We start from the raw sequence: 17,093 nt of genomic DNA, 5'->3' as shown, positions 1-17,093 counted from the left end.
CTTTAAATTCAGTTCTTTTCAGACACTTCACTATTCAAATGTCTATAGTTGGCTGCCATTTACTACCACTAACCATACAATAACATGAACAGTTTCTAACTAAGAGGCCTCTTTTTTCAGTGATGTGCATATATTCCTAGTTTCTAGGAAAACTGCTGTCATTTGGTAATTATTCTTGGACTTCAAGATGACTGTGATGCTTGTTATTGAGTGTGCAGAGGGCAATATGTGCGCCTTCCTTGCTTCTTTTATGTATGTTGCCTGTTTCAAATAAAGTTAAGTTGCAAGTTGCCCTGCATTCGCCTCCTTTCATTCTGTCTTAATGCCTGCCCCTGTTAAAACCTGCAAGACAGCAATGCAACATAGCACTCTATACAGTCACAAGAGAAATGGATGCACACAGACCACATTTCAAAGCGCTGCCTTTTATTGCGTGGCAGAGTATGACGTAACCATTCATATTTGCAACGTGGTAAGATGGGTGCTATTTTTTGATCACATGCACAAAGAGCAAGCTTGCTTCAAACGACCTCAAACTATCTCGACTCAACCTGACATGGCATTAACCAATCGGCAATTCTTTAACAATGTCTCTAACCATGATGACTATAGCAGTATATCTGAGCTCTGTCTCATTAGTTAAGCGTGCTACAATGCCGAGCACAGCCTTGGTTGCAACTGTTTGGGATAAGAAATCAGCAGACCTTTTGCAAAAGTAATCAAATGCTTCAGTAAACTCCAAGAGGAGCTGTTTGGAAAAGCTCGTTTCCTTCAATAGGTCAGCGAATGTGCATCTAGAATTATTTTTGGAATCAAGAGTCACAGTGCACATTTTGGATTACAGATAAAGCCAAAAAGGCATAACCTCGACAATGACAAAAGAAATTGAAACTGCAAAATACACTAAACTGGAAAGCTAAGTAAAAGCAGGTTTCACTTCAGTAACCAGTGATCTGCACTGCTGTAATGATTTGGGTATGCATTCCCATGATGCAAACAACCATTTGCACAGAAACTTAACACAGGTGCAAGGGAACTATGGCAATAAATGCCAGATGAGGAAATACGCCTCAACTGGTTTTCGCACACCACAAGAACATTGTTGTGCCACTTGATGACAATGTCGAATAATGCTCAAATTCTCAAAATGCACTTCTTTCTAAAGTGAAAACAGCAGACGTTTACGCTGGGCCACAAAATACGCAAATTCATGTACTGACTGCACGCTGCACGAAACTACTGAGACAGAGTCAAATTGCTGCACGATTTTCAACAGCTAAGTCCAGGCTTAAAACCATTTGTTATATTGCCAACTAAATTTGATGTTAAAAAACACCAACAACAGAATCATTCTGGAATAGACGGCATTTTTGCAAGCAGCCTTAGCTTGTGCCAGGATATGTGTATAAAGGCATTAACAAGTCTCCAGTTAGTCACAGAGGTGAACAACATGAATTCCACCGGTTTCACCCTTTCCAGCCGCACGACTCTGAATACAAGAATTCACACACAGGTAAAAACAAGATGTATTAAATCTTCCTTCTGGCTGGCACACCTCACGCCTCTTGCTTCCACCATGTCAATTCCCCTGCTCCCCCACAAAACTTCATTGGCATGAACACGTGAACACAGATGGTTGAACTGCATGCATTGGAAGTCCCTTTCACCACTGACAACTGTCGAGTTGTCAGCATGGATTTCCATCACAAACAAGACGAAATGCCACAGTCCCTGTACTGCGCTTTGTGATGGCTATAAAACCCAGACAATATTGAAAAAATGTTAAGAATTCTAAGACAACAACAGACAACAGCTCATCGTATGACAAAGTCATTGTGGTCACTTCAGACAGTAAGTACTGATAGAAGTACAGATAGATATGGCAAGCCTAGAAGGAAAGCGTCAACAGAAAACAAAAACAAGATTGGGCTGGGACATGCATAAACAAAAATGCAGCATTAAGGCGAACTGGAAGAAGGGAAACCTCCCAGATGGAGAAGAGACAAGATATATGCAAGGCAGTAATTGACATAGAACTAGTATGCTCTTAAAGTGCTGGTACAGCTCTAACCACAATTGAAAAAATTTAACTCCAAAGAGGGAAGGAGACATGCAACGCTGTAAAATCGGATGGTATCTTGCAAAACACGGAGCCGCTAATTCCACATGTGGACTTGTTACAGTAAAAGGCTCCTACAGATTGCACTAGTAGTAAGGAATGCTCATAGAAAATGAGAGCCAATACATTTTTATGACACTCAACTGCCAGTGCTAAATGAAATTAATAGCCTCCAATGCTAGTAATCCAATGTGAGCATCGACAATTCAAATGCAATGTCTGCAGTGACAGAAGATATATTCGAATGAGATGTTGTGGGAGGACAGGTCTCTTACTGTTGGCAATAAGTGTGGACAGTCCAAACAACAAACACACATTCATAGTGTTTACTGAATGAAGATCTTGGTGTTCGACTTACACTGCAATATTGGTGTAGTGGCACCAAACTGTTAGTACATGTCTAGTCAACAAGGAGGTTGAGACAATGTGACAAGCAAGAAATTCACAGTCAAATTGTCTGACAACTTGGAACTCCACCTGAGAGGTTTCCCGTACACCAATTCGCTTGAGGTCCATCTGGTTTTCCGAGTTGTCAGTCAGGTTTTGGGCCAGTATGACCTGTGAGCCTCCGAGTTAACTGGTAGTGCCACTACACCAAAACAGTAAAGGACTGAAACTTCTTCAATGATTTTGTCTGGTTATCACAATTTCATGGCATACCAGTATTGAGTTTCTAAATCGGGAAAGCTGGGTTCTGACAATGCCATAGTCGTCTAACAATAGATCAGTGTGCCACCACCAACTCAACTGAAAGATGCCTCGGCAAACTAAAAATTTTTGCTCATCTGCACAGGCAATCACAAACAGATGCCAATTACTGCCTTGCATTTGCTGCACTAATTAAGATGCCCAGCAACATGACAATAATCTTTCAAGACATTACTACAGCATTTCGGTAAACAAGCTTGGTTGGTTAGAGTGATGAAATACAGTTCCCAGCCACACAAGTGAAAAGCAAAAGCACAGCCTCACAGGATGCCAAGATATGGGAAACAATTAGTATAATGAGCAACGTTACGTTCTTCCTCGTATGATGTGTTAGCACATGATATGCATGATCCAAGCGTTTGTTCCTTATGGCTTCCCACCAGCTCATGAGCGGCTCAGCCAAAGGCAGCATACAATTATAGTGAGCAAAAATGATCACGTAAAATGCACAACTGACTTGTAGAGGGCTCAGCTGACATTTTTGACACACCTCCCATAGAAGTGTCGATTCCCTTTCAAGGGACACTAAAGAGAAATAGTAAATCAGTTTAGACTAATAAAGTAAAACTTCAAAGCACTATTTTCATTAATTTTAGGGTACTGTGTTTACTATTAGAACATAAAATGAAGGTCCAAGTTTCATTTCTCTAATTTTACGCCAAAGCCTGAGTTAAGGTATATCAGCGTGACATCGTGGATTTCAAAGTATTTTTTGGGTGGGTTTGAGCCCTTGTGCCTCGGCGAAAGCTCTTTAAACTTGCTTAACTCAGTCTCTGGCTTTTTTTAGAATACAATGTAGTCTGTCTTTATTTGTGAATGTTCCACTATGTCCAAGCACAGACCGTGAAATTCCGTGATGTCACACGTTGGTGCGAGCATTTTAAGGACGAGTTGCCACACGTCTTTCACTTTCCGTCTTTCTGGTTAACAAGCTTCTTCTCATGACAAGAGACACTTTCTTGATACTGTCAAAGGGTAATTTACTAGAAAAACTCAAATTATATTTCTCTTTAGTGTCTGTTTAAACACATACCCAGCAAAATTCAGTTTACTGCACAAGCTGTCGGTGCGCATGAGTCATTGAACAATAGGCCAAGGGTTCATTGACAAATAGCTTCACCAGTCACGGTAGTTATTTAACAGCTGTAAAGCAGCAAATAGAGTGTTTTGTTTCATTAAAAAAATTGCACGGCTTTGCTGCTTCTGATGTAGTTCCAAATATGGAAGTTAGACCATATTTATTTCGTACTGCGTCCTTCTTTGTTAGCCTACTTCCCCTCTAATGTTGTTTTAATCGCTGCATATTTGTCAAACTAATACAGTTCAGCCATTGTGCATTGAAGATGAGCTACGATTCTGTGAACCATCTCGTCAATCGCAAATCATAATATCAAGTTTAGTTCAAGGTATTCCCTCGCATGGTAGTTACTTTCATCACCTCGGTATTTCTGTTTAACCTAATTTTCTCACCTATGTTTTCAAGCTTTGTAGTTCAGTCATAACTCTATATAATGAGCCTCGATTTAACGAAATCCACGATGTAATGAACTATTTTCATTTTCCGATCATAGTTGCATTGAAAACCGTGACAGCGTGGCAAATCCGCTGTCAAAGTGCGTGTGCCAGGACACGGTAGGCAGGAAACACCACGGAGAAACACGAGAGCTGACGATTCTTTCTGGGCAAAGAAGGCGCAGAGGGAGTGAACGCGCAATAATATGATCAAGCACGTGCTGGCGGGGAGGGGCAGAAACATGCGCCTATCTGCCTTCTCCATCTTCACACCCGTCCGTGCACGGGCCATGCGCCATATAAATCTTGGGGGTAATCTCTCTGTGGCAAGCCAAAATGGATGGTGCCTTCACACGCATTTTGTTGTTCTCCGTGCGTCTAGTGTTGATGGTCGCGTAACCTCAAGTTTCCGAGACACAGTACAAAGCGCTCGCTCACGTTGTGACTGCGAGTTTGTGGTCATTGAGTGAGATCTATTAGCACTTGCTTGAGCGCAAACAGACTTTTCTTTCTTGCCTGGGACCAATATCAATATCCTTTTACACTTTTGTTTTTAATTTGTGGGCGCCGGCTGTGGGCACTAAGCACTGTCAGCTATGGCCTCCAAGCTATGCAGCACCGCACGAGACAACACACACAAATATTGGACGCCATGAGCCTCGTCAATGCATTGCTCTTGGTGCGATCGGCACTGCACGCGCTGGTGCTCATAACCGCGCTATTATGGCACGGCCTTCTTGCAATATGTTTATAAGTGCTCGCTAACAAGACATTATCCACCCGGAAGGCTCTGGGAATTCGCGAAGTTATTTCTAATGCTGAAACTTTAAAACCTTGAATTAATGAAATTTGCGACTTGGCGAAGTTTTTCACTGCAAGTACAACTTGGTTATATCGAGGTTCGACTGTATAACCTTTGAGCCACCATTTCACATATTTCACACATAATAGTGACTTCGCATATTAATCTTCCACGCTCGTTCCCGCAGGCACGCGAGCAGGGACTACAGAGCTTGAAAATAAAGCATACTTGTTCTATTACTGGCTTCCGTGGTGCGCTATTGTCAACTTGTCGTGCACAGGCAGCTAGCAAGTACTAGGAGAGGAACAGAGTAACACTACAAACTTCCTCACCACTGTAAATGCATGAAACAGCACAAGATCAGCACACACCTGAACATATGACACCATCTCAACCCCCTGCAATATGAAGCATCACTCTTACTAGGAACTGTGACAATTACAAAATCTCATGGACATCCTTTTCAGCCTGAACATATTACCAAAAATGCCCGCAGCTCCAACATTTTGGACACTTAAGGTATGTTCCAATTCTGGTCAGCACTGCAGGCTTTGACTGCTGGAAAGACAGCTCCGAGCCCAAGCAATCGAATGCACTTGGAAGACATTACTACAACTTAGACGTCACCTCCAAGCACTATGCTGAGCCGCCATCTTGTTTAGACAACAAAGTAGCCTGCATTGTTTTTTACTTTGATGCTGTTATTGTGAAGCTACCACTTTTGCCAGCTCTGTCAGAATTATAATGAGGCTTCAGATAGCCACTGTCTGCTTAGCTGTCTACTTAGCCGTCAATGGCAAGTATTGCAAAACAGCCTCAGTAACTGCTGGGAGCCACGTAAGTTAGCTACGCACACGCAAGTAGGATTCCGTTGCTTCACGAGTGTCATCCATGATAGAAAACAAGCTTTCAAACTAATGTAACAGCAGGACATGTTGACCTAACACAAGGCAAGTCACGATGCACTATGTGAACATCCAAACAAAGAAGGGTTCATAAGATGATAAAAGATTTGAATAGGCAAGTCACGATGCACTATGTGAACATCCAATTAATTTAATTATGGGGTTTTACGTGCCAAAACCACTTTCTGATTATGAGGCACGCCGTAGTGGGGGACTCCGGAAATTTCGACCACCTGGGGTTCTTTAACGTGCACCTAAATCTAAGTACACGGGTGTTTTCGCATTTCGCCCCCATCGAAATGCGTCCACCATGGCCGGGATTCGATCCCGCGACCTCGTGCTCAGCAGCCTAACAGCATAGCCACTGAGCAACCACGGCGGGTAGTGTGAACATCCAAACAAAGAAGGGTTCATAAGATGATAAAAGATTTGAATTGGTTAACAGCTGGCAAATGAGAGAAGCCACCTGTTCATCAACATGTAAACATGTATGAAGTCGTAGTAAAGTGACAGGTAACATGACAACAAAACAGGCTTAATCATCTCATGATGCAAGCGCTACAACATGAAAGAGACCAAAAAAGGAAAGGGCACATCCGTGACTGCTCTAAAGTAATCACAGCTACCATCAAAACGTTGCGTCCATTCATCGGTCGTCTCAAGGGTTCATCAATAGCTTCGTGGCATCAACGAAAGAACAGCGCAGTCTCCACGCAAGGCATCGCTTGGAGGAAGCAATGTATAGAGAATGCAAACAAAGCAGCACCGACAGACAAAGTACAAAATCTTACAAGTACCGTTCTCTACAAAGATTGAATGCCATCAGCAAGTGGGTAGTGCGGTTTCTTGAAACCAGTAATTTTAAACCCGGGCATCATGGGCCCCTTGAACCAATCGCCAATTATGTAGGGACCTGGCGAGCATCTTTGCCTGTTTCAAGTGGCACAGGTAAAGGAATATTGAGCTATTGCCAAAGAAACTGAAAGATGGTCCGGTTGCAGCAGTAACTGTATTATGCTCACAACCTATGCAGAAATAGAGTGCTAAGGCCAGGTTCCAGTGTGAACCCTCGAAGCCCAAAGCAAGGGTCAACAGTGACATTCTTTTACACCTTAGGTTTGATCTAGACTAATGTGCAGAACACTACTTCACAAAGAGAGGTTGATGTGATCCCCCATAGGAGTTGCACTTCTAACACATTTAATTAGGCTAGTTCGTGAGGCATTGCTAGCACGTACAGCATGATCTGCTGTTGAAGGGAACACGTGTGTGTAGGGCATGTGCTAATTCTTCCCTGTGGCAAGTGTACAATTGCCCGGCTTTGAAGCATACGACATGGGGTTGCTGGCACTGAAAATTTTCTGCACACCTGTACAGTGCATTGACACAGCTTCAGCCACGAGCACTTGCATATAAAAGTACTAGCAAAGAGAGAGCCGCACATTAGTGTGTTCCCGTTAGAGTTCTGCTTCTGAAGTGATGCCTGCATACACTTTTGACCTCTCTTGTGGACGCATAGCGTTCTGCAAGCCACTCTCTGAGAGACACTGCTCTAAGCAAGGGCAAGGCTGCGAGGGCATGAGTATGTGCCAGGCTACCATCCTCAATGTCATTGTGCTGCAGCGTATTTCAAGCAACGTCCCCCATCATGCTCTGGTCCTTGTAGAGAAAGCCTATCTCAAAAGATTTTGCACAATGTCTGTCAGAGAGGATATAAACAGAGGCCTGTTGGTTGCCAACGAATGCAACAGCGCGCAGTTGCGGGCAAGGCAGCACTGCGTGGCTTAAGTGTGCACTCAGCGCATGATGTAGGCGACGCAGAAGAGCGAAAAGGCAACAAGGGCCCAGATGGCATTCCAGAGGGGTTGCATGCTTACCGTCGTGGAAGGGTTCAGTTACCACGTGAAGCAAGGAGAGAGTGGGACAGAGAGAAAGGGAAAGAGAGAGAGAGAGTGGCAGAGTGCCACCTGTTAGCGCAGAAGTTCCTCCTCAAAGCACACCATAGCCTTCCCTCATGCTTCCTTCACACTACTGATTGTATTACTGCACTGAACTATAGGCAATAATGCATGCATGAATAAAAGAAAGAACACGCATTATTTCTTGGGTTAGTCACATGCACAACGTGCCATCTACTGTGTGAAAGGCCATGTCTGGCATAAGGTACAAAACTAAAAGCCCAAGACTGCATCCTACAGCTAATGCACAGGCATACAGACCTGTATCCCCATGTTCTGAGTGATAGGTGAATAGAACCATACTGTAGAAGACAGACTCTTTATATGACTGCAGTGTCTGCGGATGACACTTCTGACAAGATAACCACTCTAAACAGAACATCTGATGCATCTACATCTTGAACACTGCCACGTGTTTTGTCATTAAGTGATCCCAAAACACAAAGAAAACTACACTTCTTTTGCAATTTTCTGAAATGTCAGTGCAGAGTCTGAAGTCTTGGAACAATGGACAACAGAATAAACTAGAAGAATGAGCTCAATGTACCCGTGTTTTGCTGTCTCCTTATTGCAGGCAGCCTAACCGGACTAGCTACAAGCAAACAAAAGGGCCATGGCCAGTCTCAAATACATCGCACAAGCAGCTGACATGGCAACTTGAGTCGGCCCTCTGAGGCAGCAACACAACAAGCAACTCAAGAGCTGAAAAAATATGTAACTGCTTTCACACAACAAATAATATTCAAATGTTAGGCCTACTTCTCTTGCCGTCACTACTTAAATTCGACTTGTTTTGCTACCATCATTTATTGCATGAGCGAAAGCCAACAAGAAGCAACATTTAAATGACAAGGAAATGGATGTAAAGGAGGTGTGCCCACTGATTTCAGCACATACCATATGTAGTACTTTTTTCTTTCTTTCTTTTTTTTCTTTTCCTTATTTCTCAAAAAGCTTACCTTCAAAAAAGGCTACTCATCTACCTCTGCTCTCCTTACTTCACGGGTCAGTTTGAAACCACAGCATCATTTACAGCAACCCCGCATTACTTAAAACTGAGAACAGAATAGAATTCAGCACTTTTAAGAACAGAATGGATTCAGAATTTTTAGGAAGTGCCTGCCAGTCTTTCAAAAATCGACCAACACTCTACAGCACTCACAAAGTCCTACGACTGATCTGGAGAACAGGGCATTCAACATGCCCACGTCACTTCAAGACCAGCCACATAGTGCATCATATGGTAATGAGGTTGTTCTGTTCTATTTTTCACTAGTAATGAACTTTAATAGAATCAAGTGCACAGTGGTTGGCACCTAGAAGTGCTAGTCCAAAAAAGTTGGATGTATTTCTGGAGATCTATGTCAAAAAAACACTACGCTACGCAGTGCAGGGGAATGAAGAGCGACGAAACGGGGCACGTTGGGAAAGGTTGATGTTCTGAGTTTTGAAACTTATCGATTTACACTTCTAGTAAAGGCGCATACATTTTTTTCTTTTCAACCTCTTACTTCTGGTTGCCTAATCAAGCAGTTCTCACAGCGCATCATGACCTATGTTTTCCTTTATTCAGGTCACTAAGGTGAGCTATTTGGTTACAAGTACTATGAAACATGGTTTTACTGCACAATTTTAGATGGGACGAAGCAAGGTACACAGGACCTGAGATACACAGGTTTGTCCTGTGTATCTCGCTGTGTCTTATATAAAATCGCGCTGTAAAACCAAGCTTCATAATTTTCTTTGTTCTTTCTCCAGTTTTTTTTCTGCAAAGGACACCAAAGAGAAGCACCAAGTCAGTTTAGGTTAATAATATATTCTTTCAAAGTGGTATTTCAGTCAATTTTGCAATATTAGGTAGAATGTTAGAGAAAATAAAAGCCAAACTTCCTTAGTTTGAGTTTCACGTCGCAACCCCAACGCTGGTATGTATGTGGGATGTTACAAATTTCGAAGTATTTTCTCGTATTTGACCATTATGATGCAGTTAAATTTCCAAACCATGCTAAGTTCAGTCCTTGGTTCCATTAGAATAAACTGTAGTACACCTTTACCAACAAACAAATAAACGGGGCCAGGTCCGCTTTGTGAAGACTCACGATCTGCAGGACTTCTTTAAAGTTTCACCATACCATACCATACCATACCATACCATACCATACCAAGCAAACGCCATTGAAATCAACATCAAGGTGAGATGATGTGTCAACTTCAAGGTGGTATTGCCACCCATCTTTTGTTATTTCGTCTTTTCTGTCTCATAATCAGCATAAGGGGAGGTCTCATGATAAGAGTGGCTTTCTTGTTATATAGAATAGTACTGGAATGACGGAGTTAAACTGGTTTTCCTTAAAGTGTGCCTTAAATGTAACCTAGCAAATAGCATCTAAAGTGGAGACTGAGTGGACTTAACAGCGTCCACTTGGGAAGCAACTAGACTGCACAGTAAAGCTCATAAATTGTCCCACCACAAGATTCCCTTAGTTGTGTGATGCAAACATCACTCCTGACCTTTTCTTTTAATTCCTTAAAGAACACCTCGAGCGTCAACTGGAGAAGAGTAAGCCCCTGTTCACATAGGAATGTGTTTGGCCATACAACGATGTCATTTACACTTCCAAGCTTTAGAATAACTTGCCAGTCAAAACAAACAGTGTTTTCCCATCAAGCAGTAGTATCCTCCTGCCAAACACAGGTATTGATAGTCTCTCTTTTCACTAATTTTTCTGGCCGTGGGTGCAGGTCACATGTTCCAAGCGCACATGCCCCTGCCTCCTTGAATTTCTGACAGTAGTGTTGGTTTCCAGTTGCTTAAATGCCTGCATGCCCTAAAACCTTGCACCAACCCTTTGGAGTGCCACTTCAAGTAACTCTGTTTCTTTTCATCCTACCTGTTTTGCAGGTTCTCAAGCTGGCTCTTGAGGGCCTTGATCTCTGCTGCGCTGCCATCATCAGCCTGCACAGAATGTGAGAAGAAAGTTCAACAGTCTGCACTCACCTGCAACATCTGGTGTAATCCCTGAACAATAAGGAAACTCCTGTCAAATCACTTAAACTCAAACACTTCAGGAGAGCAGCTTTTTGTATGAACCATCGAAGGTTAACGGAGGCTATATAAAATGTAACCCAATATAGAAATGGCAGCGCAGCTTAATTAAGCCGGTCACTGTCAAGCACAGGTATTAGAATTGTTCTACTAGCAGGTCTACACAATAGGCAAGAGCATGCAGTTACACTTAACGCAATGAAACAAATGCATTTTATGCAAAAGCAAGAAATACAGTCAAGCCCAGTTATAACGAACAGCATGATTTAGCACTATTTGTTCGATACATGAAGCATTTCGATATAACTGAAAAACGCTTATGACGAAATTTACCACCAAATTCATTATACGCGGGAAACAAAGCGAAAACATGCTAACGGAGAAAAACCATGCCACTCACCATGAATAATTATTCTAAAAGTAATTTATTGCTCAGTAAAGTACATCTATTTGCAGTAGACAGTGATTTTCGCCTGAACACTTCGTTTAGCTCCCTCAATGAGGATCGCATTTTCAACACGTGACATCATTTCAATGAACTCCCATCAGCTTCTCTGTATCCCCGAACAGTATCGTCGCAGCACATCAGCAGCAGAAAGGGCTTCGGGTAGCATTGGGAGAGGGCGATCATCTTTCCTCGGCAACTCCTTGGCAGCACCAGACTAGAGTGGCCAGCTTTTCGGCAGCAGCAGACGCCAGCTTGTTGGCAACAATTTCCAATTTTTAATTTTGAGTGCTTTATAGAGACCATATATCACTCTTTCCGAGTTTGTTATATTCGGATTTGACTGCAGCCTTCTTTCTTCCCTACTCCAAGAGAACTCGTGGGACAACCACACAACCAGGGAACTAATGCCCTAGTGCGCTCAGTGAAGCTTACATTCTCTTCTTTTTTTCATTTTAGCACTCATTCTAATACATCACATGTTTGCTACAATGGAAATTTGCCCATCTACAATAGGACTCCCTGTGAAAGAAAACACCTACACAGTAATGAAGTCAATAAACCTGAGCCGTTTAGTAATTTTTATCAAAGAGCAGTGGGGGCATCGTGTGAACTTGTTGTGACCCTGCAGATTTCTGAATCTTTGACAGGTGGCAAATCATGCGAAACCTGACAATGAAATGCTGCAGATGGCACCTGCTTGTTACCATTGGCACTGGCTATGCACGTAGCAGTGATTAAGTCACGTGATGTGCAATCCTTTTACCTGTATAGCAGATTGGCCTTACGATAACCCACCTGTCATAGAGTTGGGTAGCACTTATACACTGTGGAAAAAAAACGGGAAAGCGAAACTTTGTATGCAATAAATAAAACGATTATCGCAATACACCGGTTCACTATTAAACAGTCAACCTCAATGGTATTCAGTACAACAGAATGTCAGTAATTCATTAGATTTAGAGGAAAGAAAGCACTTGATTATATTCAACTGAAATTCTGTTGATAAAAAAAAATATTTTCCAGGCCTTTATATGCTAGAAATGAGCTGTAATAACTGCAAGCATACTAATTTGGTGCCAGCTTTAATACGAGCATATGGTAATGTATATCTTGATTTCTATGTACCGAAGTTACTGATAGCTTACTACATTCTTGTTATGCAATGCTAGGACACTCCCGAGCATGTGCAGCGCCATATTTTCTCGACCAAATTTGGAAGCATCAAATTATAAGAAAGATCTGATATTCAATATCCTATTCAATGTTCGGCTTCTCTCTCTCTCTCTGTTCAATTTGACATTCGCACTTTCCTACCCTTTAGCAATAGGCCATATGGTACACACTTCGCAAAAACACCAAAAATTGCTTCGTTTTGCAAGGTGTTCACTCTATATAGAAAAAAATATTACGCTTTCTTCAGTGTGGACGCCCTGAACAAGCGTTTTGCGCTGTAGCCGCAGCATGGATGATCTGTGCCACAGACAAACAGAAAACTTGGCGAATATGTATGGGCCGTCCTGAACTCGTGTAAAGAATGCAAAAGCAGCCAGCAGTTTACGTCCCATTATGGTCGAGCCATGCTTCTATGAAGCCACATCTGACACAAAAATACTTCTCCAATATCTTTTATTATATATTATAAGCATGTATTTATTACATGCTGATACTGGTGAGAAACGCTTTAGACTAACTTTATTATCTCTGTGCTCATTCGACTGAGGTTTGACTGTACACATCTGATAGCGTGAATGATTGCTACACCATAACTACATGTGTCTTCCAGAGGGCAAGCAAAATTAGTTACGTACATTCTTCTGTGTGGCACTGGCCTGTGCAAGCTGCTCCTCAAGTTGAGTGTTGCGTTCCGCGAGAGTCCGCCTGTCTTCTTCAGTCTTCGACAGGAGCTGCCGCAATTCATTGACGACACTTATCTGGCTCTCCCTGTGGCAAGAAAACATCGACGCCAGAAAATATTGCTTAGAAACTAAGGCTGCAAATAATTCACAACTAGTTTCTCGTGGTCTAAAAGGATGGTGAATGGGGCAGTATTCTTGACTAACAATTTTCGTGAATGATTTTATTTGTTGCATGATGCAGCATCCACCACCAACACCTCACTGGAGTGGCAACCAGCATACACTGAAAGCGATATCAGTGAAAGCGATTAGTAATTCAGAATACAGAAACAGTCAAATCTAATTTTGAGTCATACCCAACACAAAGATGCCTACATCATATTCAATATTCATCATAAGCATACATTCATTACATGTTCATATTTCAAAATGAAAATTCCATATTTACTCCGTTAAATTTGCTAATTGGTTAAAACGATTTTCAGATTCGACTGTACCAACTCTGGAAGAGACTGCTGAGGAGTTGCTTGGCACAAGCTTGAAGGTATGTAAAGTACCACAGTGTGTAGAACACATGAAAGCCGGTCCTTCATATTCACGAGTTGTGTCCATCTCCAAGGCGATTTTAGCTTTACCAAACTGACAACATGAGGCCTAAAAGAAGTCTGACACAATGTCTCACAGCCAAGTAGTCCTCGTGGTATAGTTTCCTCATACACACTGACGCTATTCACCATAAAACCACCTCATGGCTTCAAAAGGGGCTTCACATACCGAAATTGGTGCACTTTCTCCTCGTGTTTTCATGTTTTCTTCGACCCTACAGTGGTGCTAATCACCTGTCAGCCCTGCTGCCTGATATGCACAGTGCTCGCATCTTTATTTCTATGCAAATAAACCTAGGCCAACTCGTATTTCATTGGTCCAGTGCAGATGGTTATTCAAGATTCCTTTGCCTGTACTCTTTACTGAACTCTCTTTCCTACATAGCAGGAAATGCTATGATGGCTTGACAGACATCTCTCACTGCTAGCATTTGGGAACAAAAATTAGTGCATCACGCATGAAAGAGACGGTATGCATAGGTACGACGTAATTCACTATGTCTCAAACAATCATGTTGCACAATAAATTATTTTACATTCTAAATCTAGGAATGTAATTATTACAAGGAAGGTGCCACAGATTACCAACAAACAAATGGAGTGACATGTTTCCATGACCAGGGACCTCAGCGCACCACTTGCGCTTGTGACAAAAACAGACAGTTAAACCTCGATATAAGAAAGACAGTAAAATCAGCAATGTGCTTCGTAATATCGGTGTTTCGTTTTATTCAAATTCGATTTTTCATGCAATGAGCTACGGTCAGCGATGGATTTTTCCCATTTCCTAATTATCAGGCAATCGTAAACAGCAAATTTGAATGAGAAAAAAATATATTTTGTTGAATTTGACAGTCGGCAAAGAGAAATATGGTTTCATGCCGTGTCAACAATAACTTCATTTCAGCAGCATGAAACAAAGCCAGCCATGCTTTTGCATCCACTCTATCCCTACAGCTGACAGTGTCGCCCACAGTGGCACAATGCTATCAAGAAAACCACTTGCAGCGGGGAGCGAATGGTTCGCCTGCCGCTCGCTTCAACACGCCTCCAAAACTCGAGATTACAGAACTTCCTGCATTAGACATGCGGGAAGACAGCGCACGATGCCACGCTCTCTCAGCTCGCCCAGTCATGTTCCAGCTGATTACCTCTGGAACATGACACACGGGCCCTGTTTGCCATACCCAGTCACGGCTGCGCCAGGAAAGAATTTGAGCGCCAGCCAGCCCCCCCCCCCCCCCCCCCTCCCAACTCTCTTCTCCCACTCCCCTGCCCTCGCGCATGTTTGTTCCGTTACCGTGAGCTCGCTCCACTCCCCCCTCTCCCCTTGCTCCTGCAAAAGACGGCGCTCATCAAGCCATCATCCCTCTCACCTCATCCTCACACACATTCACTCGCACCTAAATCAAGGTGGGGCACGATAGCATCTTATCACACTTGGACTTTACACAACACGTGGGTTATTGCGAGACAAATCTGCGCAGCAGACGAAAAGGACAGCACATCTCGTTACTCGCTCCCCACTACGCGTGTAACCAGTGTCGACCGTAAAGAGCAGGCGCCGCTTGCGTCGTCTCACTGTCAGGTTTGGCGTGATTTGCTACCGGTAAATGATTCTGAGATCTAGAGGGTCACGGCAGGTTCCCGCAACGTAACCCAACACAACGATATCCAACCTGCACATTCAACCCAATCCAACACGGCGGCTAATCAGCCTGATCTTCGCACATGCTTTCGCATTTCACGAAATAAGTTATGCTTTTGCTGCCATTCCCTTTGTCCACATCGCGTTATCGTTTCTGTAGACCTGGAAAAGCCTTGTAGTGAAAGAGGCGGCCCCGGCCAACGCAGTGCCATTCTAAGAATTGCAGCGTTCAGGCACTGTGTGTGTGATCCCCGCATCGGGCTGACGTCGGGGAGCGCTCGCACTGACAAAGTCTGCCATCGTGTCAGCTGGCGCTGCCTGTCCACAACGCGCACTGCACTCCTTTTGCGCCGGAAATGAAGGGAAACACTTGCTTGGGCATCGAGAACGAGGGGCTTTGCAGCGCACACGACGTGTGGCACTGCGCGGGTCTCTGCCATAAATACATTAAATATTAGAAAAATCAAATAGTAGACAATCGATTCGCAAATCAAATTATTCGAGCTTTCATTATTCGATTCAACTTGGTGATATTGGGGTATTCACACAACCCCAACTTATTGTCTAGGTGTTCCTTCGCGGCAGCAGTGAAATTTCGTTACACTGAAATTGTGCATAAACGCACTTCCTTATAGTATATTCAGGTTCAACATACATAGTGTTCTATGGACAAAGAGTTATCAAAAGTTAACTACTTTGTTTTATTGTGACTTTCATTACATTGTAGTCTGATCTATCAAGGTTTAACTGTGGTGCATTACATGCGGGAAGCACAAAGAGTAGATTATTTGGCATAACCTTCCGTTCACAAACTGTAGCTGTGATACATGAAGTAGTTATTCCGTAAAAAGGGTCACTGATCAAAAACTACTGCATTGAAGAATGTGTGGAGTGAGCCTCTAATAGCCAAACTTCTTCCATAGCTTTCCCAGCATTGCCTGCCATACATGGAAGGGAGCATAAACGCATACCTGGAGAGCTAAGACCAAAGGGGTTGCTCAGCAGTTTACAAAACCCAACACTGAGGCCAAAAGGTTTTTGAACCCTTTGCATGCAGAGAAATCTCTATAGAACAGGGCAACACACATTTCTCGGCGAAGTTCCTCGACGGCACGGGCTTCGTTCTCTCTGGTCTCGGTGACCTGACGTGCCAAGTCTTCCCGGTGGGCGTCAAACTCGGCCTTGAGGCGTTCCATCTCCGCCCTGGCCACCACGAGCTGGCGTTCATGCTCAGAAACCTCTGAGCCCAGGTCCTGGCTCTGGATGTCACGCAGGCGCCGCTCCTCGGCCAGCAGTTCTCGCGTCTGCACCGTGCCGACATATCGCACTTCAGTAAATAGGTCTTTGAAAAGTGAAAGGACTTGCACTTTTGTGCCCTGTAACACCTTCAAGCACCAATTACTTCTGCCCATTGAAAATGCAGTTTCTCCACAATTTTTGCATTTCAAGAATCATGAAAAGCCTACAGAATCAGAATGGATTAGGA

The 17,093-nt window shown here is 43.1% G+C and overlaps 1 protein-coding gene across 7 annotated transcripts in view; it reads right to left on the bottom strand.

Annotated features, from left to right (window-relative positions):
* Positions 1-17,093, bottom strand: part of LOC135910729 (CAP-Gly domain-containing linker protein 1-like) — a 155,104-nt gene that overhangs the window by 18,151 nt on the left and 119,860 nt on the right. For 6 of the 7 annotated variants that reach the window (XM_065442778.2, XM_065442779.2, XM_065442777.2 and 3 more), the window contains 3 exons: positions 16,694-16,911; positions 13,307-13,439; positions 10,896-10,960 (listed from right to left, as the gene is read on the bottom strand). In XM_065442778.2, coding sequence (XP_065298850.1) covers positions 10,896-10,960; positions 13,307-13,439; positions 16,694-16,911 — 416 coding nt within the window. Of the gene's footprint in view, positions 1-6,562; positions 7,919-10,895; positions 10,961-13,306; positions 13,440-16,693; positions 16,912-17,093 lie in introns of those variants that run through there. The other variant, XM_065442782.2, reaches the window with a different exon arrangement.

Source organism: Dermacentor albipictus, chromosome 2, assembly GCF_038994185.2.
Source record: "Dermacentor albipictus isolate Rhodes 1998 colony chromosome 2, USDA_Dalb.pri_finalv2, whole genome shotgun sequence".
In the NCBI taxonomy this organism is placed as follows: domain Eukaryota; kingdom Metazoa; phylum Arthropoda; class Arachnida; order Ixodida; family Ixodidae; genus Dermacentor; species Dermacentor albipictus.
Note: the sequence above shows the minus strand (reverse complement) of the source record. Positions and strands in the feature narration are given on the sequence as shown.